Source organism: Corvus hawaiiensis, chromosome 2, assembly GCF_020740725.1.
Source record: "Corvus hawaiiensis isolate bCorHaw1 chromosome 2, bCorHaw1.pri.cur, whole genome shotgun sequence".
Taxonomy (NCBI): domain Eukaryota; kingdom Metazoa; phylum Chordata; class Aves; order Passeriformes; family Corvidae; genus Corvus; species Corvus hawaiiensis.
In genome coordinates this window covers 108228718-108249986 of record NC_063214.1, presented here as the reverse complement: position 1 = coordinate 108249986, position 21269 = coordinate 108228718, and the positions used below count along the sequence as shown (strand labels likewise).

The 21269-nt window shown below is 39.8% G+C and overlaps 1 protein-coding gene across 3 annotated transcripts in view; it reads left to right on the top strand.

Moving 5' to 3' along the window:
* Positions 1-957: 957 nt before the first annotated feature.
* The window catches only part of RPS6KA3 (ribosomal protein S6 kinase A3), a 76397-nt gene continuing 56085 nt past the window's right edge, over positions 958-21269 (top strand). For 2 of the 3 annotated variants that reach the window (XM_048287585.1, XM_048287576.1), the window contains exons 1-2: positions 958-1178; positions 14020-14076. In XM_048287585.1, coding sequence (XP_048143542.1) covers positions 1107-1178; positions 14020-14076 — 129 coding nt within the window. In that variant the 5' untranslated portion in view covers positions 958-1106. Of the gene's footprint in view, positions 1179-2117; positions 2264-14019; positions 14077-21269 lie in introns of those variants that run through there. The other variant, XM_048287557.1, reaches the window with a different exon arrangement.

Below are 21269 nucleotides of genomic sequence, written 5' to 3'. Positions count from 1 at the left end.
TGCGTGCACGTGCACCCACTTTTAATTACTAGCACTCTTGCCATTCCTCCCACTCCAAAGAAACTTCCAAATATTTAAAGAATGTTAACTTTTATAAAGGCTGGAACAAATCACGTGACCTGTCAAAATCTAGAAATGCTCCGGGACAGTGGGGGCTGTTGAAAACTAAGTGGCCTTCTCAAACAATTCTGGAAAGTTTGGCTTCAACAGCAAGAAGCCTGACACCAAGTGTTCACCCACCTTCAGTCGCTGGTCTCATGTTTCAAGGATTCTTCAGCATCGGCCAAGCCATCTAATGTTGCAAAACGACGGGTGTTTATGACAGTGCTCAGCATTTTAAGAGAACCATGTAACACCCCATACGTTGTGGGTCTCAGCTAATAAGTTTTCGTATCAGCTAACAGCTGAGAATAAAAAGTCAAATAAGGGCCGTTTTCGGAACCTGTGGGGGTTTTTTTGACAGCTTTAGCGTAATGTCTCTTGGCCTGTGGAAGTATGACTTTCCCGCTTCGAGGCAACTCCTACTCACGCAGTCCAACTACTACTTAAACGCTGTTGCTACAAAAACAAATTCCTACACGTTAATTCCTTTCCCTCTTAGCCTAATGATATTCTGCACAACACATCTCACCCGCCTCTCGACTTCTCCCTCTGCGCTTGTTTATGCAAACAAACTTTCCGTGTCTCCCATTCCCCGCAGCCCGGGGAGGCGGAGGCAGCCCCGGTTCCCGCAGCCCCTCTCTTGGGGCCGGGCCCGCCCCGGCGGCGGCAGCGCTGGGGCTGCAGCCCCTCACGGGCACTCGGTGCACAGCACGGTGACGGCCGGCGCCGCCAGGCGCAGGCGCGGGCGGGCAGCAGCCGCCGCCATGTCGTGAGCGGAAGCCGAGCCGGGCCGGGGGAGGGCGGTAGGGCGGCCCCGCCCGGCAGCGGGGAGGGCGCGGGGGAGGGAGGGGCGCACCGCGGCGGCGGCAGCGGGCAGCAGTCGCCGCCGGAGCCGCCGCTGGAGCCAGCCGGGCTGTCCCGCGCCCTCCGCAGCGCTCGCTACCTGCCTGGCTGCCCCCGCCGGGGAGCGGGAACGCGGGGGCTGTGGGAGCCGGGTGGGGAAGATGCCCCTGGCGCAGTTGGCGGACCCTTGGCAGAAGATGGCTGTGGAGAGCGCGGCCGAGAGCAGCACCGAGGTACGGGGCGGGAGGGGGGGTGCTGCGGGGAAAGTTTTGAGGAGAGGACGGGACCGGGACTCCCGGTGCCGCCGTCGCTCAGGGGATGGGCAGAGTTTCCCCCCGCGAGGTTTCGGGGCGGGCAGCGGGCGGGGGCCGGGCGGCAGCGGCCCGCTGAGGGGACGCGGCGAGTGCCGGCCCCTGCATGCCGCTTCCTCTCCGGGGCACTGACTCACGGCGGGCACCGGCCGGGACTCCCCCGCCCGCGCCGGGCTCGGGGCGTGTTTCCCGAGACCGGGCTGCTCCCGGCGCGCTCCCTCCCCTTCCGCCCCGTTCCCGGGAGGGAGTAACCTGCCTCCGCGGCGGCTGCCGGCTCGGGCGCTTTTGTTCCAGCGCGGTGTCTGGTTACTGTCACGGCGAGTTTCCCTTCCCAGGGCGGCCCCGCCGCCTCCGCCGGCGCGGCTCGGGGTGGGCAGGAGGGCCAGGCCTGCCCTCGCCTTGCCCGGTGCCCTCGCTTTGCCGCCGCTCCCCGTGCGGGTCCCCGCCCGGTGCTGCTGCCCCCTTATCTCGGCAGGATGGGGTTGCCGGCAGTTTCGCAAGCGTTTGGGAAACCACAGGGACGTGAAGGGTGGTGAAGCATGGGTGAAGCTTTGTGCTCGGCGGCGTTGCCGGGAACATCCCCGGGGTGCCGCGCAGTGTGGGTTTCCCGCTGTGGTAGCGGGGAGTGCGTGTTGTGCCTGCCCTTGTTAGGCAGGACGCGTGTTTGCTTTCCTAGGCTGGGATAATGAGAGCTGCTGGAAATTAGAGTTATTTGCGACTGAGACCATAGAAGCTTTCAGCTATTTTAATTTTTTTCCTACTAATGTTGGTTTGGATCTATGTAAACTCTGCACCTACACAGTCAGTTGTGCTGGCTCCGTGAGTCCCTAGTAGTCCACAGTGCGTGTGCTACTTTGTGACCAGACTCCATCTGAAAAGAAAAAGCTGCTTCTGACAGTGCAGCTTCGACCTGAATCGGCTCCAGCTGATACAAAGCCAGACTGCTTCAAGTGATGCTGATGTGGAACGGTGTGGACCCAGGCCAGCTCACAACAATTAGTTGCAAGGTTAGGACTCGCTCCTTTGTGAGAGGAGCAAAGAGAGACCAATGCAGAGTTTCTGCAGTATCAGGATTTGTCCTTTTGATCTTTGTCTTGTCATCCTTCTGTTGAAAGTCACTGTATCTCAAGGAGTCAGAAGAACCTACAGTTCAATTTGACAGGCAGATCTATCTTTTAAATTCCTGCCAGGTGCTGTAGTTACTTTGAAATTCTTGCTAGTTATTCACTGACTTGTGGAGTAGTGGTCTTAGATGATTGTAAATTGGGAGAATCTACAATAGTACTGTGATGCTTGAGGGTGGGGCAGAAGGTGGTAGGGGAAGACAGATTAATCATTTAGAGACTAGAACTTAGCTGTTGCTTTAGTTTTTGATGCTCACTGCATGCAGTCTAACTTCAATAACAGTATATATGCTGGATAAGTAGAAAAATAGAGTACATTATTTAAAACGTGTACATGCATGATTATACTTTGTTACTTGTAGCATATTTCAGACATCATTTGTTTTTAAATTGCTGTCATAAACTTCTTGAAACAAGTGTATTTTATCACTTCCTAAGAAATAATTAAACTTTTATATTGACATGAGTCTACAGTAGTATATCACCAAAAAATTTCTAGGACCACTAATAAAACATGAAACAGCATGAACTGACAGGTTTGTACTCCAAGGCCCTAGTCTAGAATAAATAGTTCTTGAAAAGACCAGGCTGCACCTGCAACAGCTTCTCAGATGACACTCAAAAGGAAAAAGTTACTTAGAAAGGTTGCTTAAGTGAAATGACTATTTAAGAAAAGATATTTTAGTGAAAATAGATAAATTTAATTCAAATGCATAGACAAGCGACCTAAATACATAACTTAGATTTTTGATTTGCATGAGTTGTGTTTATCTGTAGCATAGCAATATCCTAATTACAGACCCTATTCTGCAAGAGTATCCTTGGGCAAAAGTATTCTTACATTTGCCTGAAACTCATTGTGATTTCAGTCATAGTTTGGTACTAATAATGTGTTTAGCTGTAACTCTGAGTAGAGCATTTCCGCTAACCTCTCAGATTTGCTGACGCAGTTCTTGTAACACTGTATTATCTGCATATGGAATTACAAATTTTTGAGCTCTAAAACTCAGCTCAGACACTTTCCTTGTCTTAACAACTCATGGAGTTTTTAATTTACTTAATTTTTTGTTTATTTCCCGGTGCAGTCCTGTAGTTATAGTGGTACCACCAAGGGGATGATACTCTGTGATGGGTGGGCAAATTTAGGAGGAGGACTAGAATACCTGTAGTATTCTAGAAAGCTTTACTTTGGAAGTGTAGTTAACCACAAACCGCTGCTGTAACTTAGGTGTGCAGAACAGCAGAATGTAGTCTTTCTCAAAAAATAACGGAGACAATTTTTTTTAGATAAAATGTGGCTTTATAGTTTTCAAAAATAATTTCCAGGACTTCTGTTTCTACAAGTGCAAATAGGTCAGTGATCCACATTGCATCTCTGACAGCTTTTTCAATGTGTAAATTTGTTACACTATTTTTAAAATATTTTGTCTGTATAATATAATGTGTAGTTTCATGTTGTAAATCACAGCACCTTTAAAGCCTGTGGAATGATGCTGTCTCTTATTGACTCAGCGTCTACTCAGGATTCATAACAAGCATTGGTTTCTTTTTCATGGTGAGAATATGCCTGTTATTTCAAGTCATCTGCTTTCGAGCAAATTAAGTATTGATTACTTGAGTTTGCATTTGAATAACTAGCCTGATCCTTTGATCTGTACTCCCTGCTATGCATATTGATATCAACTGGAGGAGAATGAATACAGTTATGGCAGCCAAATTTTGGACACCAGTATGTTGAAAGAAATGGCCATCATAAGGAGATGCGATGCCATTTGCTAGACTTTCTGGGAAGCATTTGTGACAGCTATCTTTGGGAGTTTTAATTTAGATGCTCCAAGTTGGTTGTGGGAAAAGTTCATTTTTTTTTTTTTTACACTGCTCTTGACAGGGTTTATGGTCACTTGTTCAGATGTTTAAATAGATTGTATGAATCTTGCTTCTCAAATTCCTCTGTATTATATTCTGTATCTAGGATTATTTGAAGTTTGCATGAGACAAGGGGTGCTAGCATTTAACAGTCATGCTGATACTTTAAAGAAACTGGTATAATGTAAATTTTGCTTTGTAATTTCATTCTGATGTCAGTGTGGCATTCTCTATGTCAATATATATTTCTGGCCTGGAAGCTGAAATTTATCTGATGTCTTGCCACCTGTAGCCTTGAGCCTGTGGTTGTGATTGTCTCTTCACATTCTGTACTAGTCTGTGTAATCAGTGTTGTACTTGTCTTCCACAGGAGCAAAGGCAATACGAACAGTCATTTCTGGTATAGCCAACACAGGTGAATAGTTAAAGCCGAAGTGGAATCACCTAAATGGGCTGGTCTGTGGGGATGTTGGAGACCATGCGTTGTGTCTCCATTATAGACAGAATTCTGTGCAGCACTCAGCTGTCACTTCTCATGCGTAACTGCTGTCAGCACAGTGCATTCTGAAGTCTGTTTTTCACTCATTTGTGGGGTGACGTTTTCTTATACTGAGTAAAATATGGGAATTGGAAATTTAATTCTCATCTAAATAAGTAGTATACCCTATATTCCACAAACTGCTGTGATAGCAAGATAACAGATCTTATATATATGTAAATACTGTCTTGAGAAACACATAATCTGCATGAAAAGTGTTTTGGTTGCATGGAGGGGGTGTTCAGAGTTTTCATATCCTTATTGGTACCATTTTACCTGCTTTGTTTTTTGATTAACACAATCCCAGTCCTTGACATAGTAATGATGTCCTGTGGTCAGCTGAGTGGGGGAGGAGAAGGCAGAAGGTTTACTCTGTTGAATTCAGTACCTTCATATACTACTGTGAGCTCTCTGCATCTCTTGGTTTGCTCGAGAAGGTGTTGAGTTTAACTTCTTTGAATGGTTCTGTTGGTTTTCTTATGACATCAGCAGTTCTTGTTTTGTTTGTTGTAGTGTAGGCAATATTTCTTGCTCCAGTTGGGGCATGTAACACAAAGTAGACGTAAGCAGATTGACACATTTAAAGGCATGTCTATTGTCTTTGAATTGACTGTGGTCTGTCACACTGGCTGTAGTAGTTTGTCGTTTGAAATGCTTGACTTAGTCACAGTGATACATAGACTGAGGTGGGTGTTTAATTACATCTGCATATCAAAAATATCAGCTTTGTGTGTTGACTGATATTGGCAGATCTACCAGCTTTAAGGCCTCATTCAAGATACTGGTTTGGAGTTGTGTTTTTTTCTGTGGCACTTGGTTGGGAGAGGTGTTTTGGTTTGGGTTTGGTGTTTGTTTTTGTTTGTTTGGGTTCTTTTTTTCACCAGATATAAATCATAGCCATATTCCAATAGTGAAACTTTTAACCAGTTTTTCAGGCCAGAGAAAATTCATGTAATTTTTTTTTTTTATCTTGGTGACTTCCAAGAGGAGAAGAATTTAATCAATAAAACTAGAAAAAGTTAGAATCTCTTCAGGGGATTTTTAAGTTTGCGTGAAGTGGTTGAGTAGTATAGTTGCTGTGCTAGATGCTTGCATATGTGATACTGTGCTACTTATTCTCTCCTTATTCCCTGAAATAAGATTAAATGCCTCACCTATTGGAAATAGAGGGGAGAAAAAATCCTATGTAGCAGATGGGAAAATGAGGCTCAACAGCTTAGTGGCTCCATCTAGCATCATTCGTGGAGTCTGTTGTAGAACTAGACAAACTCTGCTTTCCAGGGACCTACTCCAGTGACTTGACCACAAAGTTACTGCTAGTTCTTTCCTATCAGTAAGAGTTACCATATGTTGCCTTTGATGCAAGAAGCCCCTGTGGTATGCTTAGTGCTCCAGTAAACTATTTTTGGAGGAAACGTGCTACCATTTTTAAATTATTAATTTATTTATTCAGTGAAGCCATTCAATTGTGTATAAGCAAGTATGTATCTTAAAAATACATTATTATTGTCTAGGTCTGTTTCCTGACAGTTTCTAAGTTTAAATTAAAGTAAGTATTAAAAAAAAACCCAAACTTAAATAATTTAATCCAAGCATTAATTTATTGTAACATGCTTAGCTATACGCAGATGATGCAAAGAAATAATATTTTGTGATTTTAAATGTCCAACAATACATAGCTCTGAAAAATAAAACCCTCTGTCCTGCAAATTCAAAAGGTGGTGGCTTTAGGATGTAAACATTATTTGAATTATTTCTTGCATGACATGTTTGCCAAAATTAGTCATTGTTAGACTTACATGTGAAACAATGCTTTTAGCTTCATCGGGAGTCTTTCTCCTCCTGTCTTCCTGTAGCTGACTTTTGTTATACAGTCACCTCAGAAATCCTCAATTTTAGAAAATAGGGAAGTTGCTCCACAGCTTATTCTCTATTCTTAGCAAATTGTATCAAAATAATTCATAAAATAAGTGTAAAGAGTAATGCTTTAGTTGACTGCAGTATTAAATTTCAGCCTTTGTAATTTGTCATACATCCTGGGAAACCAACTCACATCTGAAAACCCCTGTGTGCAACACAGGGAATTGCAGTGCACAGCCTTGCTGTGCCTGTTGGCTGCCCCTGCTCATGGGGGAAGGGCCTGGCACATCCTGCCTGTGTGTGCCCAGTCCTTTGGCAGGAACCCAGGAAGGCACAGGGCATTTCCATGGGCCTGGCACTGCAGGAGGTAGGGAATGTGAGGTGCACCTGCCTTCTCTTGCAAATGCAGGCTTAGTAATAGGATTTGTACACTAGCAGGTGCCTCTTAAGATTTTGTGCAAGCAGAAGGAATTTCTATTTTCATGTGTGCAGCGGTGGTTGGATATATTGAGGTAGGTGATTTCTAATGTGTATTTCTTCTTCCTCTTTGGAGGTGAATAGAGATTAGGTGCTGTGAGTTTTTTGGGTTTGTTTTACTAAGGCTGCTGAATTGATGTGTTAAGTGTCATAATTTACCCACCCATCCACTTGTGCAAGCAGGAGACTAAATGAGACTTTCACTTCCCTGTCTTTCTTATTTTCTTGTTTTGTTTGGTTGGTTGGTTTTTGTTCATGATTTGGAGCTGGTTTTAGCTACATAGAGTGGATGTCCAACATAAAGATTTTAAAACATAAGTACATAAGTATATGTACAGCCTCTTGAATAATGTTGTGGCACTTGTTTGACTTCAAGATGAGTTAATTCAGAGAAATTTGCTGAGAGCTGCAAGCCTTTTTACTAGTTTTTTCTAACCTGACTTGGCACAGTGCTGGACAAATGCCATCCAAGGAAAGAATTGCACTGCAGGAAAGGGGACTGCTTTTCTGTATTATTAAACTATGCTCTTGAGTCGTACTAGATAGGAAGAAGGTGGCAAAGTAGAGAGGGTTTACAAAATCACATAGTTAAAGTTGCCCAAGTATCCTAATTCAAAGAAGTTTGGCTTTGTACCTAAATGATCTGCATGTTAATGGCTTTTATCTGAGGTTTTCTATGGAGAGGCAAGTTTCAACATCCTGTTGTATTTCTTTTAATACTCAGCAAAGGAATAAGTCAATCGCCTTAGACAATAAAATTGATAATAAATTATGTGGAATTCATGGTACTTGAGTTAACAAAGTTTTATATAAAAAAATACTTGTGTGAATTTTGATTTTTTTTTTTTAAATAAGGAGTTTTAATACTTGCATGTACTATTTCTAACAGTCTATGCAAAATGTTTTGGGTGAGTGCTGTAAGAGAACAGCTAAAGAAGTCTAAGATGATGGCTCACTTCTGCTATTTACATCTAGTAAATTTTAATCAGGTCAGGATTTAGGTAAGTGCTTTGGATCTGTGTGGCTTCACAGCTCAGAAGTTAGGCCACAAGTCATTAATTCAGATCCTATTAAAGCCTTATATTTTATTTAAGCACTGGAATAGATTGTGAAAACTCCTGAAGATTTAAGAAGGGCTTAGACATAAATGTCTTGTGAGCAGCATTGTAGGACTAGCTGATCATGCTTTGGTGTATGGAGATAGATTGGATGACCTCTTAAGGTCCTCTCAGTCTATTTTCAACTATTTTTTTGCAGACCTACAAATTTTTTCTCAGGGTAGCTCATTGCTGCTTAGAATAGCAAGTTTGGGTGTGCATAGTTCGAAAGGTTTTTACCCAATGTGGCTCCACACAGCGCCTTGTGTTGCTAACAGCAAATCTGTTACGAGTGTTTCAGTGGGAAAACTGCATTCTGTGCTGCTTTGAAACAAGCCAGAAGCATTGTTACAGCTTTTCTCCATCCAAGGACCTCACGATTCTTGGGCTTTGTCAGTTGAGAGTCCCTTGAAAACACCAGAGAGAAAGAGCTCAGGTCTATATATGCCCAGTGTTTTAATGACTAAATAATAATACTGGAAGTTCTCATGTGTTAAAATCCTACAGCTGTATTTAGAAGTTGTTGGGTACGTCTGGAAGTTTTGGGAGTTGAAAACTAGGAGTTACCTGAGAGAAGCTTCATCACCTACGTTACTCATTGGCATGTTAAAACTTCTACCTAAGAATTTGTAAAGGGTCTGATTCAGACATCTTATCTTTTTTGCTTATTTGTGTACTCAAAGCATCATTCTGCATTGATATACAGTTTAATTCTTGATTTAACTCGTTAATTCTTGATTAATTTCTAAGTCTATGAATATAACATTTTTTATCTTTACTAAGTTTTGTGGTTCTGCCACAAGGAATCAGTTACATGGAAAAGCCAATAGTTGCCAAGTATACTGAACTCTGCTAATAGTGTAAGGACTGCTTAGTAATTTACATGCTCAATTCCAATATTAATAATTAGGAAATGTTGAGTTTAATGGCAGAAGAACTATTCCAAAAGATGCAACTGGTATTGGTTTCATAAGGGGTTTTAAAATAGCTGACAAACATAGTTGGGGAAAAAAGTTAAAATATTTGCCAGAAAGAGTACTTAAACATCCAGAAATAGTCTAACAATAGTCTAAGTGCAAAGGAGAGATATTATGGAGGTGAAAGAAGATATTTGATTGTGTCTAATATCGAAGAAGCTTTGGGAACAAACTTACACCCTTCAGAAAAAAAAAAATCCTTTTAGACTGTATAAAAGAAGTGTTTAGCAAGGTAGGTCCAAATCAGTGGAACTTTGATTTGCAAACAGTGTAGGAATGGAGATACTAAACTAAATCTAAAAGCTTCAAGTATATACTATCTATGATATTATTGATGAAACTAATCGGAAAACAGGAAAAATTAGTACAATAGGAAATATAATGATTTTCCCACTTAGTATTCCAATTAATATGGTTTAGATATATGTAAAAAACACTATGTAATAAGAATGATGGTTACCTAACATTATTATTAAAACAAGATATCCTGCCCCAGATTGCTAAATTCTAATTGTATTTATGGATGGTAGGTGCTGTATTTTGCATACAAAATTACCCATCTGGATCCAGTGCTAATCAGAAGGATAGATGGGAAAAGCATGAGGTTTATTGTGCAGGTGAGTTTTGCCAGACTTCTGAGATGAATTGGATCTCTTGCAGTAAGTGTTTGCATCATAATTTTTTTTAAAATGGCATTATGACTTGCAGATCAATATATAACTGTAGTATGTAAAGTGCAGGATATTCACTGCTTCAAAGGAAGTGGTTAATTGATTGTGGGGGGGATGTGGGCTACGTTTCTTGGTGTACTTCTTTCTTACAAAGGGTTTGGTATGACTGTGTTTTCTAGATGCCAGTACCTTAACATATGACGCTACTTGTGACCTTGTCGTCCCTGCAGTGGTTTTTATGGGCGTGCATTACTGGTCAAGAATTGAAATAATCTGAATTTTAAAAAAGCTTTCTTTAAACTGTCTTTCTGGCAGGAAAATCCTACGAGTTCTTATATCCTGAGAGTTCAGTGGGTTGAAACCTGCAATTTTTGATTGCTAGAAATATTGATGATTGGTTGACTTTTGTGTCAGAGGTTCTGTCAGATCGTATGGGGGGCATTCATGTACCAGCTGCCTAATAAAGATTCCCTGATGTCTGTCTGCTTTATGCCTAGTAGAGAACCTGGAGGATCTCTTTGTGTTCCTGTCCATGTGCCTTCAGGAAAACTGCTGGAACCCAGCTGTGTTTAGATATTGATTTCTACTAATTTAATGAGATAGGTCAACAAGTTTAAAAGCTTTGGGGAATCAAATTTGTACCTAAATTAACTTGACTTTTTCCACTGGAAAACACAACAGGAAGTTGAATCAGAGTGGACTGGAAGACTGTTTTGTAGGTTGCCTTTATAAGGGATGTGCACCCTCCTTTCCCTGGCATAAATTGATTGCTGATGTGGTCAGGTGTAAGTAGAAATTTTCTGTGGATCTTTTCTGTTATTTTTCTTACATTTCTCTTGTGTTGCCATCTGAAATATGTTTTACTTTTGGAACCAGAGTACTGGGAATAGCCAGATCTTGGATCAACTCTGCTTACTTAGTTGCCCTGCTGTGGGAGGAGAGCAGCTGAAGAATAATCAAGGTCTAGAGTCTCTGTCTTTTGAATTAGACTAATCTGAGAATGTGACAGATATATATTCAGCCTTCTCTTAGTCTGTGTTCATCAGACTATTATATCTACTCCCAGTCTGTTATGTCATCGAGGCATGCCCTTAGTGCTAGTTAAAAACTAGAGGGAGTCTATTCCCAGCAAAACAAAACTTATTTTATTTGCTCACCTCTTAAGCATGCTGCTGACCTCCTCACTCCACAGTGGTTTCAGTAGTGCCATTTCCAACAGGAACCCTTGGGCTTTATGTTTTAGCTCTTAAGAAAGTCAGTGCACTTTTCAGCCTTTCCGAATACGCAGCTGCTTTCCATTTAATGGTAGCATATACCAGCAAACCATAAATCATATATACATCTTCTTCTTTACCTTACATGGCTCAGACTGTTCTGAGGAAAACTGGTTCTACCATCCAGTGATTCCCCTAGCATAATCATTGCTTGGGTATACCTGGTTAAAAAGATCTTGCTAATCCAGTGCTCCGGCTCAGACATGACTGCATGGTGGTCATGCTGATTCCTTGAGTTTGTTCCTAGTTCCAGTGAGTGTGTTTTGAATGCATTGCTTGAATTCAACTGAAATGTAACTGTAAGGAGTGCAGGATTAAACAGGAAAACCAGATTGTGCAGAACACTTTATTTGTTTTGCAGAAGTTTGCTGTGGTTTTTCTGGCTGACTGTTGAAAAAGTCGGTGAGGTTGAAGATTAGAGCGTTTTTAAAAACAGAGGTTGATCTCCCCTTTTTGTCTTTGAAGGGAGGCTTGTCTGAAGTTTCTGAGAGCGGGTTTCACTTCCAACTAGTTTCAGTTGTCTTAAAATAGGTAAATGTGAAAACTTAAAGCTTTTTGTGTGGTAAATTCTTATTTAACCTGCAGTTAATGTACATTATTATTTAGCAGAATGACTGTTGTAGCAGGAATCACTGTTTCTGAAAATCTGCGTGTAGAGTGGAGTCTGTTTAGAGCACATGGTTTTGATATACAAATTGCCCTATTTTAGGCCCCAGAGTTTAGCTATTGTTGTTTTTAGGACACTATAAACTCGTTCTTTTCAGCTAAAGTCAATTATTTTATTTGTTCTACTGATTTATTTTCTTTTTTTTTTCTTCCAATTGACAAGATACTAAGGAAGCTATCTTGGAGCATGAACAGTGTAGAGATCTGTAGCTAGCTAAAATACAAATGTTAATTTATGTAATAAATTTGAGAAAAGGGAAAGTATGTGACTTGTGGCCTTGATGGTAATAATAGATGTATACACAATATGTTTCCCTGCAAACAAGCTTTATTAAAAACACTCATTTCTGTTACTTAGCTAAGCTGGTATTTTTCTGGTCTTCCATTTGATCATCTCAACTTTTTATGTATCTTAAGGAAGGATAGTACAATACAATATTCACTGCCTGTACACTGTAAGTAAAAGATACTACAATGTGGGGAATGTGGGCCTTTTGGAGAATCATCAAACTACCCTTAGCTGTACAGATAGGTTGTATTGACTGCCCTTAACTGAGACAGCTTTTAAAGATTGTATTCACTGCTGTAGTAACATATAGCACGTGACACTGATTTCTTATTAGTCCTCCATCATGGAATGATGACTTTTAGAGTAGACCAGAGTCGTGCTAGAAATCTCTAGTATCTTCCTGATGCCAGGAAAGATGAGAAAATAGCACTACTACCATTCCAGATGTCTGCAGTAGAAAGACAATCAGCAAGCCCAGCCTTCTTCCCCTGCCTACCATCTAAACAAAACAACCAAAAAACAACCAAAAAAAACCCTAAAGAAACACCCCCTCAAAAAAACCCAACCCACCTGTGTCATATTTGGGAAATCCATAATTCCTATAACTTAGCTTTTTCCAGCTGCATCTTCTAGCAAAAATTAAAAAAGCTCAGGAGAAAAGTTGCTAGAGAGCTCGTAATCATCTGGTTGAACATTGTATGCTTGCAATATTTGAAAATTAGAATTCATAAGTGGTTAGGATTTAATGTGTCATATATGAAAGACTCTCCTCCAGCCATATGCAAACTAGAAGACTATATTAATCAGAAGTTGTTATAGAAGAATGCTGGGAAGGTTCTCAAGAAGTCTGCTGAAAAACTGAGTAGTGGGAAGGAAGGTGTAGAATGGAGCTAAAATCTCTGAATTTCTGAGCAGCTTTTATTAACTTTCTAGCATCTAAAAGATAACTATCTATACATGCATGTAACTATTAAGTAAATTAGGATTTGAAAAAATAAATTAATTAGATTTTGGGTTCTCTAGGGAAGCAATAGACAAATGAACTTAAATTCTGTCTGCAGTGGTAATGGAAAATGGTAACCATTTTTAATAGTTTTTCCTTTGTTTCTAAAATGATACAGAATTGCTGTTAAACTTTAGGAGAAAAGTAATAATTAATGCCCAAGGTGATGCCCTGTACCATAACTTAGAAAATACATATTTTTCCTTACAGCTTGCTATTGGTCATGTTTGTTGTGTAAGCAAAGTCATTCAAAGTCTTTCAGGGAAAAATATCTCTTAGAAATTCTCCAAGTATAGTATCACTGTCAAGAAAAAGAAATCCTTTGTTTGCCAACTAGGTATTTAAGATTTTCTAAAAAATCTTTATGGCTAAATTTCAAATTCAAAAGCCTTTTTCTGTATGGTTTGTTAAAATGGCCCTTGGGAAAGTACAGAAAGTAGTAAATGCTGTAAAATTAATAGTAGAATTAGAATTGCATTCAGTGTTTTTTCTAAATCCATACTGTAGTTACAAATTATCCTTAAAGTGGAATAAGGGCTGAGCTGCTTTGTAAGGTCATGTTCTTAGAAAGAACCTGCTTATCTGTTCTTTTTTTGTGGCTTCTTGCTGTTCAGTCTTCATCAGGTTTGGCTGTTTTGCAGAATGGAAAATAATGTCTAGCTGTGTAGTAGTGAGGCTGCAAATGCCAGATTGTTTTATAGATTTCTTACTGTGACTTCATTCAGGTTGAGAATATATGAGGATCAAAGCAACAGTGGCGTTACGTGCCAGCAATATGGAGTTTTCAGTGTTTACTTTCAATTACCCGCTTTTGTAGAATATGGAGAAGAGAGTACAGTAACATGCTATGATAGCCTATCTCCAATATATTTATTTCTGTACTTGGATTCAGTATTTATTTTCACTTTGTCTTTTTTACAGAATGGACAGCAAATTGTGGATGAACCCATGGGAGAAGATGATATCAACCCACAAACTGTGAGTAAAAGATGGTTGTAATAAAGATAGTACAATATTGGAGCACACTGACATCGCTTAATTCATAGGTGTTTGCCACTAGCATTTTGTTGTTTAGGTTTACTGAACATGGAGTGCACTCTAGGATCTTAGTATTTTTGAAAGGGGGTTTTTCTCACTCGCTCTGGTCTAGCTTGGTATCCTACTGTTCTCAAAACTCATTCCTCAGCTTTTAATAGTGTTTCAGGGAAGGTCAAGGGGTGAGGAACAACTGTGAAAGTGTTTCCGTTGTGCTTGTTATTGAAAGGCCTTCATCGAAGGAATCCTTAAGCTAGGCTTCTTAAAAACAGAGATTGTTACTAAAGAGCAGATCAATGAACCTTCCTGACTGTGATAATTTTTAAGGTTCCTTGTCTTCATGTCAAACTTGCAGTTTACAAAATTTCTTATTGTGAAAATACCACTGAGTTCAGTTTTCTTGTTGCAGTGCCTGTGAATTTTGTCAAACGTGAAGTTTACCTGTAGTTTTGTGTTAGAGAATACTATCTGAATGTTAAGTCTGGTGATAAATGGCTTTACCAATAAAAACAATTTTTGAAACTCTGTATTTGGTTGGAGTTCAGGGTTCATATGCTGGTATTGCATATTGTGCAGACTTTAGGTTGTGAGTAGATGGTCAAAGCTGTTTCCATCTATACAGCATGGATATAATTGCAACACCAAAGCAGTTTCTCTCTCTGCTGAAATTGTGCACAGAGACAGTTGAGATAAGTTGCTTTTTCCATGTTTGTCTTCAAATGTACCTGTAATAGATGTAGCTCTTAAGCTGACATGAAAACTGGGTGATTGCAAGCCTGCACTGTGTAGCTACTCTTGGTTTCTCCTCATAGCATCAAGGTTCTGCTGTATTTAACACAAGATGAAGAAACAAGGCAGCTGCTGACAGATGACTGAAGCTGTGCAGTGTTGAAGAGTAAGAAAAGAACAGTATTTGTGTTTAGAAGGCAACACTAGGAGATTGTTCAAATATTGTACATAATACAGACTACAATCCTTACTTGAATTCTTGAAACTAGAACATATCTTTGGGAAAGTGTTGAGTTTTGTTTTGGTTTGTTAATTTATTTTGACTAGTGCCATTGCTTGATTGTTTCCTTGTTTTGAGTCTGTAACTTATCTATTGTATTTGGTTTACAAGGCAAGATTTTTTGGGGGGGAAGGGGCAGGGGGGGAGTGGGGGGTTGAACTCTGTGAGAAGAGTTCAGGGGGTTTGCGGCACAAAGTAGGACAGAGCCAGATTCAACCAGCTCCAAAATGGGCCCAGCACTGGCCGAAGCTAAGCCCATCAACCATGTAGGTGGGGAGATCTGTGATAGCATGCTTTGGGTAAAATGCTGCGTTGTGTCTGTGAGGGTAAAGAGTTAAAAAGTGAGAGAAACAGCCCTGCAAGACGCTTAGATGAGTGAAGTGAAGAAGGAGGGACAGGAGGTGCTTTGTATGTCAGAGCAGAGACTCCCCTGCAGCCCTGGAGAAGACCATGGTAAGGCAGGCTGTCCCCTGCAGCCTCTTGGAGGATTACAGTGGAGAAGATCTCCACCCTGCAGGCTGTGGAGGCCTCCACGCTGGAGCAGGTAGATGAGCCCTGAAGGGAGTTTGAGCCTGAGGAGACCCCATTCTGGAGTAGGCTGGTGGCAGGAACTGCAGCCCATGGAGAGAAGCCCACAGAGGAACAGGTTTTCTGGCAGGAACTGCAGCTCATGGGGGACTCAGGCTGGAGCAGTCTGTTCCTGAAGAACTGGACTCTATGGAAAGGATCTCTGCTGGAGCAGGGGAAAACTGAGGAAGAAGTAGCAGAAACAGTGTTAACAACTGACTGCAATTCCCATTCCACCTGTGCTTCTTGAGAGGGAGAAGGTAGAAGACTGAGGAATTAAGGAGTGAAATTCAGCCTGAGAAGAAGGGGAGGGTGGAAAAAAAGGTGGGTTTAGTTTCATCTTTTTCTCACTATCATAGCAACAGGTGAAATAAATTTTCCCTAAACTGGTACTCTTTGACCCATGGTGGTAACTGGTGAGTGCTGTCTCTCTTCTTAAGGCAGTGCATGAGATTTTCTTCCACATGTCCTGCTGAGGAGCGGGGATTGAGAGAGTGCCTGGGTGGGTGTCTTGCAGCCAGCTAAGGTTCATCCCTCAAAACTGTCAAACTTCTCTTTCAATATTTGATAACTACTGGATTGCTTACAAATGTTTCCATATGCTTCCTTTGGAAATTTCCAAACTGCTGCTTTTTTGGTGAGCAACTGATTTTAATACAGTATAACCATCAAAAAATTAAAATATTTCTCTAATATTCTTTCTGTCATGCTTGAGCTGCTTGGTTAAGATTGTTTTAGCTTTTTTCTCAGACCAGTATTTTAGGAATATATTTTGCATTTATTTCTAGGCTGTGGTGAGTAAAAGTTTGCCAATTGTGGTATAAATTAATGTAGGGATTTTTAAACAAGACGTTACTACTGCTGCTCAGTCAGTTATAGCTGGAAGCTAAGCAGTGCTGTTAGTCAGATGATAAAATTCTACTTGAGCTGAGATGTGAGATTCTGTCAGTGCTTCATAATCTGTTTTGGTGCAAGATACAGACAATTTTAAATTACCACTGAAACTCATTTAAGTTCTGTTTAACTTTGCACTTAAAGGGTCTAGGGACACTTACACAGGTGCTGACAATTTATGAAATTTCTCAGCTGTAACTGAGGGCAGCAGAATGCCTAGGGTGTGCTAGCATATCAGGAGAGAAGACAAAATACTTTGTAAGTGTGTAAAGTATGCAAGTTCAGGATAGAAAGTTGCCATACGTCTGTGGAGATAGAAGGTGAAAGCTTGAAATACTGCATCCTTTTGCTGTCTTAAGTGGTTGGATAGTATGCTGATAATGGAAACAAGATGGGAAGCTTAAAATAAATATTAAAAGTTAACACAGTTCTATGTACATAGGAGCTCTTTCTAGTATTCTGTGTACCAAAAGATAAATTGTTTCATTACACCTGTGTTCTTTTGGTCAAAAGTAAAGTTAATTAACAGGAGAGCCTGAGTTACATGTCTGTGATTCAAATTTAGTGGTTGTTTTAGGAAAAGCAGGAGCTATAAAGATACCCATTTCTAAGGAGTCCGAGATGCTGTATGGTTCAAAGTCTCGCTTCTTATTCAGTAGTCTGGTTTTATTGCAACAAGTATTCTGATTATATCTGACTTTACAGCTTGTTGTCAACATTTTTTAATCTGATTTATCTCATAAATGACCTGGGCCAAGCAGGAAATAAATGTAAGAGCAGCTGGCTGAAGTTTAACCTAATGTGAAAGCTTAAGTGAGCATTACTGAAAGGGGAAGCTATTTAAAGCCTTTTATTTGCTACCTTTCTCACTCTTGTGCTGTCTGCTATTGCTTTTTGTACCTCAGTGTCCATAGAGATTGAGTAAATAAACTGAGCAAATTAATTGTTTTGTGCTGTTGCAATCATGCTGCATGCTTTATTGCTGGTTAAAGCTAACCAGAAACTGCAGCTAGTCTAGCAGGTGGCTTCCCATTTTGTGTATATGTGAAGAGCGTATTGTGCTGTGTTCTTTGTTGTGTTTTGTTATCTGGATTCTATTTAGCTGATAAAACACTTAGTGCAACTGATGTATTACCATTGTATTCTACTAGTTTAAGCCTAATTATTAAACATATGAAAAATATTAGGTTCCAAGAATTTGTAAAAACTTTTCTTTTCACTAGTACTTTGTAAGTTGCAGAAAAATTGTCTATTTCTTTTTGGTAACCTGCAAGAACTAAAAGTTGGGGTTTTTTCAGTACAGGCAGAACTGGAACCTATTCAGACTCAAACCTGCGATGAACCCTTCTTCAATGCAGGTGGTGGGGTCACGTTCCTACCCTTGATTTCTTGTATGCTTTGGTAAAACTTTAAACAAGGCCCTACTTTTAAACAAGCAGAATTAAAGCATACATAGAACTAAAACTAAATTAAAACAAATCATATTAAAATGTGCTGATTTGGGCGATTAAAAAATTAAATCGCAGTAGCTGTCATCCTCTTACTGAAAATATATAGCTGAGGTAACAATGACTAGTCAGTGGGTAGTCAAAAGGTAGAGTAAGAAATGCTTGCAAAGAGAAGTCAGTAATTAAAAAGGTCTTTTTCATTCATTTTTTTCCTAGTAGAATTTAAATAACACATGTTTGGAGTCAGGAGAGATGAAAATTAAGATCACTGTCTTCCCAATCAGTGTTTTTTTATTAAAAGAGTTTATAAGAAAAGTGTGATCTTAAAAAAGACTTCAGGATACATTGGAAAAATAATCTGAAGCATGTGGACAATACAGTCTCTTCCTTGAAGTACTGAATGTGACTGGTCAGTGCTGAGATTCTGTATTTTACATGCATATATACCATACAATTTACACTAAATCTACGGCACTGAGGTGGGGATGTCAAGATAAGGAGAGAGATATAATTCACCAGTTACAGCCATGGGCAAGGCCCCATCACTCACACAATAATGCTAAATCCAGAGTAATCTAGGGTAATCTCATTTGTTGTATCTTCATCTGTGAAAATAATGTAGGATGAGAATGTTATTCAGGAAAATTCAGGGAAGAAAAGCATATCTAAACTGACAGATTTTTAGGTTTTAAAATATTTCAGAGAGGATTTAACTGATTTTTAGTTTTACCTCAATTTCTAATATTATGTACTTGCGAGAACGCAACGTTTCGGAAACTTTTGTTTGCCTTTTGGCAAGTTGAAGCACCATTTCAGGACTGCTCTAAACTTCTGCTTGATATTCCTGCTCAGGTGATCAGTAACAGTTTCCCTGTTTAAGAACAGTCATATGTTAACATGACAATGAATGCATTTCTGATGATTGTTTTGATATGTTTGTTTTGCTTTTGCTGAGATAACCTTCATGTTTCAATTTTCTGTGTGTGCATTTTTGTCAGGTTTTTTTTATTCAAATTCTTGGCTCTGTGGTAGAGGTTTTAAGACATAGCTGTAATTTCTTAAACATTAGGGAAATGTTTGGATTCACAAGTGTTCATAGTCCACCAAGTTTTGGGTTTCTCATTATTTACAGACTAATACTTATTTTTAGCTGAAACAGCTACTTGTGTAGCTACTTGTAACAGCTTAGGTTACAAATACTAAACTTGTACTTGAAAGTATTCTATAATCTTACATTCCTTTTAGTGTATTCTACTAAATATACTTAGGTATATGTACTCATGTATTTAATTCTATTTTACAATCAAATAACTTGATTCTTGAACAAATAAGCTTCTCAGGCAAACCATTTACATCTGTAAAAATTAAATCCAGTTATTCCCTTCTCACTGCCTAGATTGTGCTTCATAAAAGGCAGAATACCTTTTTTTTTTTTTTTTTGTCTAATATAATGAAATTGGAAATTCAGTATCTTCCAGAGCACTCTACTGCAACTTGGATGAATTTTGTTAGCAACTTGGTGACATGGTGCATCTTACCTCTCCGAATGAACTTGTGGGTCCTTGTCTAAGTAAGAAGTTACAGCATCCTTGTAAACAGTTTAGGGCATTTGGCTGATTAACTCTTAGATATCAAACTAATATATAAAGTAGGCAAGCCCTGGAATACTTTTTTCCCCCAAGATGTTATCAGGTGTTGAAGAAAGGTTACAGCAAAGCTTTCACTGATGTGTTCTAATGGATTTTCTGAGTGACTTACTTTGTATTTGCTTAGGTGCAGGGTACTTTCTGCATCTTGGTCAGAAAATTTGAATAATTTGAGTGTGTAAGCAACGTTCAAAGTCAAGCTGCTTACTTGTTACATGGAGAGAAAACAGATGGTAGCTCTGCAAAGCCTGTAAACTAACAGATGGGAGCTGCCACACCCACTGTTTAATAGAATATTGCTGCTTTGGCTATACAAACATATTTATTATGAAGAAAAGTATATTATTCAGCTTATGAAAACTCAGGAAATTAGCTCTCTGTTCCTCAACTGTTGACCTTTGTCAAACAAGGGCTTTTCATTCCTTATGTGTGCTGCTTCTTTGTTTTTTCCAGATAATTGAAAGCAATCCATACTACAGAGCCTTGCTTTTCTAGCACAGCAAAGACTTAATTTGCATTATTACACTTCTCGAACTGAGGGTATAGGAGATTGTCAGTCCACCTAATGGACTCTACTTTGATTAAATGTTTCAGCACTCAATAAAACTCATGGATTCCCAAATATTCTGTACTGCTTTGAGAGTTCCTCAGCATTTTTCAGTTCTCCTGCTCTCTGTAGTGTCTGTGAGCCCCGTTCTCTTGAAAGTCTAGACAGCATTTCTCTTTATTTTTGTAAACTCAGAGCATCCAGTTTGAGCAATGAGAAGGGGAAGATGGGGGATGAACTCACTTTATATTTCTGTACTGGAGGAGGAGGAAATGCATTATGCAAGTGGAGTTCTGCAATTGACAGAACTGTGACTGACAGGCATACCACATTCCCGTTGTTTTGGAGATAGTTGTGTCTCCTGATAAACAAGTATAATACAAATCCTTATCAAAGATTTCAAGGTAAGGGGAGCAACTTGCTGGAGCAATTTGTTCTTGTTATGAGAGACTTCCCTGCTGGGGACTGCTGCCCTCTAACCTGTCTCCTTCGTATACGAAGGAATATTTAAAAGGGCAAGCTCTCCTCTGAGAGATTCTCAGAGTTGTGTAGCTTATATCTCAATGTTTCTGGTTGGCTGCTGGTGCTCTTTGGGAACCGTGCAGGCTGTGTTCTCCCAGAACACAAGAAATTTCTTCCACCTGCCACAGACCCATGCCAGTTATAGGAGAGCTATTGTTGTGAAGTAACCCTACTGACCCCTGAGCACTGTGCTTTGTACTTCACTGGGAGGTCACATAAAAGGTTTGGGAGAGCAGTAGTCAGTAATTGTACAAATGTTTCAGTTGAAATTCCTTATTCCTGTCACCCTTAGCATATACAACAAATACAGTCTTACCTTCACTGCAGAAAGATAAGGAAATTGTTATTTACCCATGGTATCTTTTCATCTTTAAGGAACACTGTAGTTAGAGCAGCTCTTACTGTTTACTCTCCATTTCTGCCTTTAGCTCTTTTTGCTACCACAGGGTTTAATTTAGTTACTTGAAGATTCCTGGTCACTCTACTTTTAGTGTAATTGTATC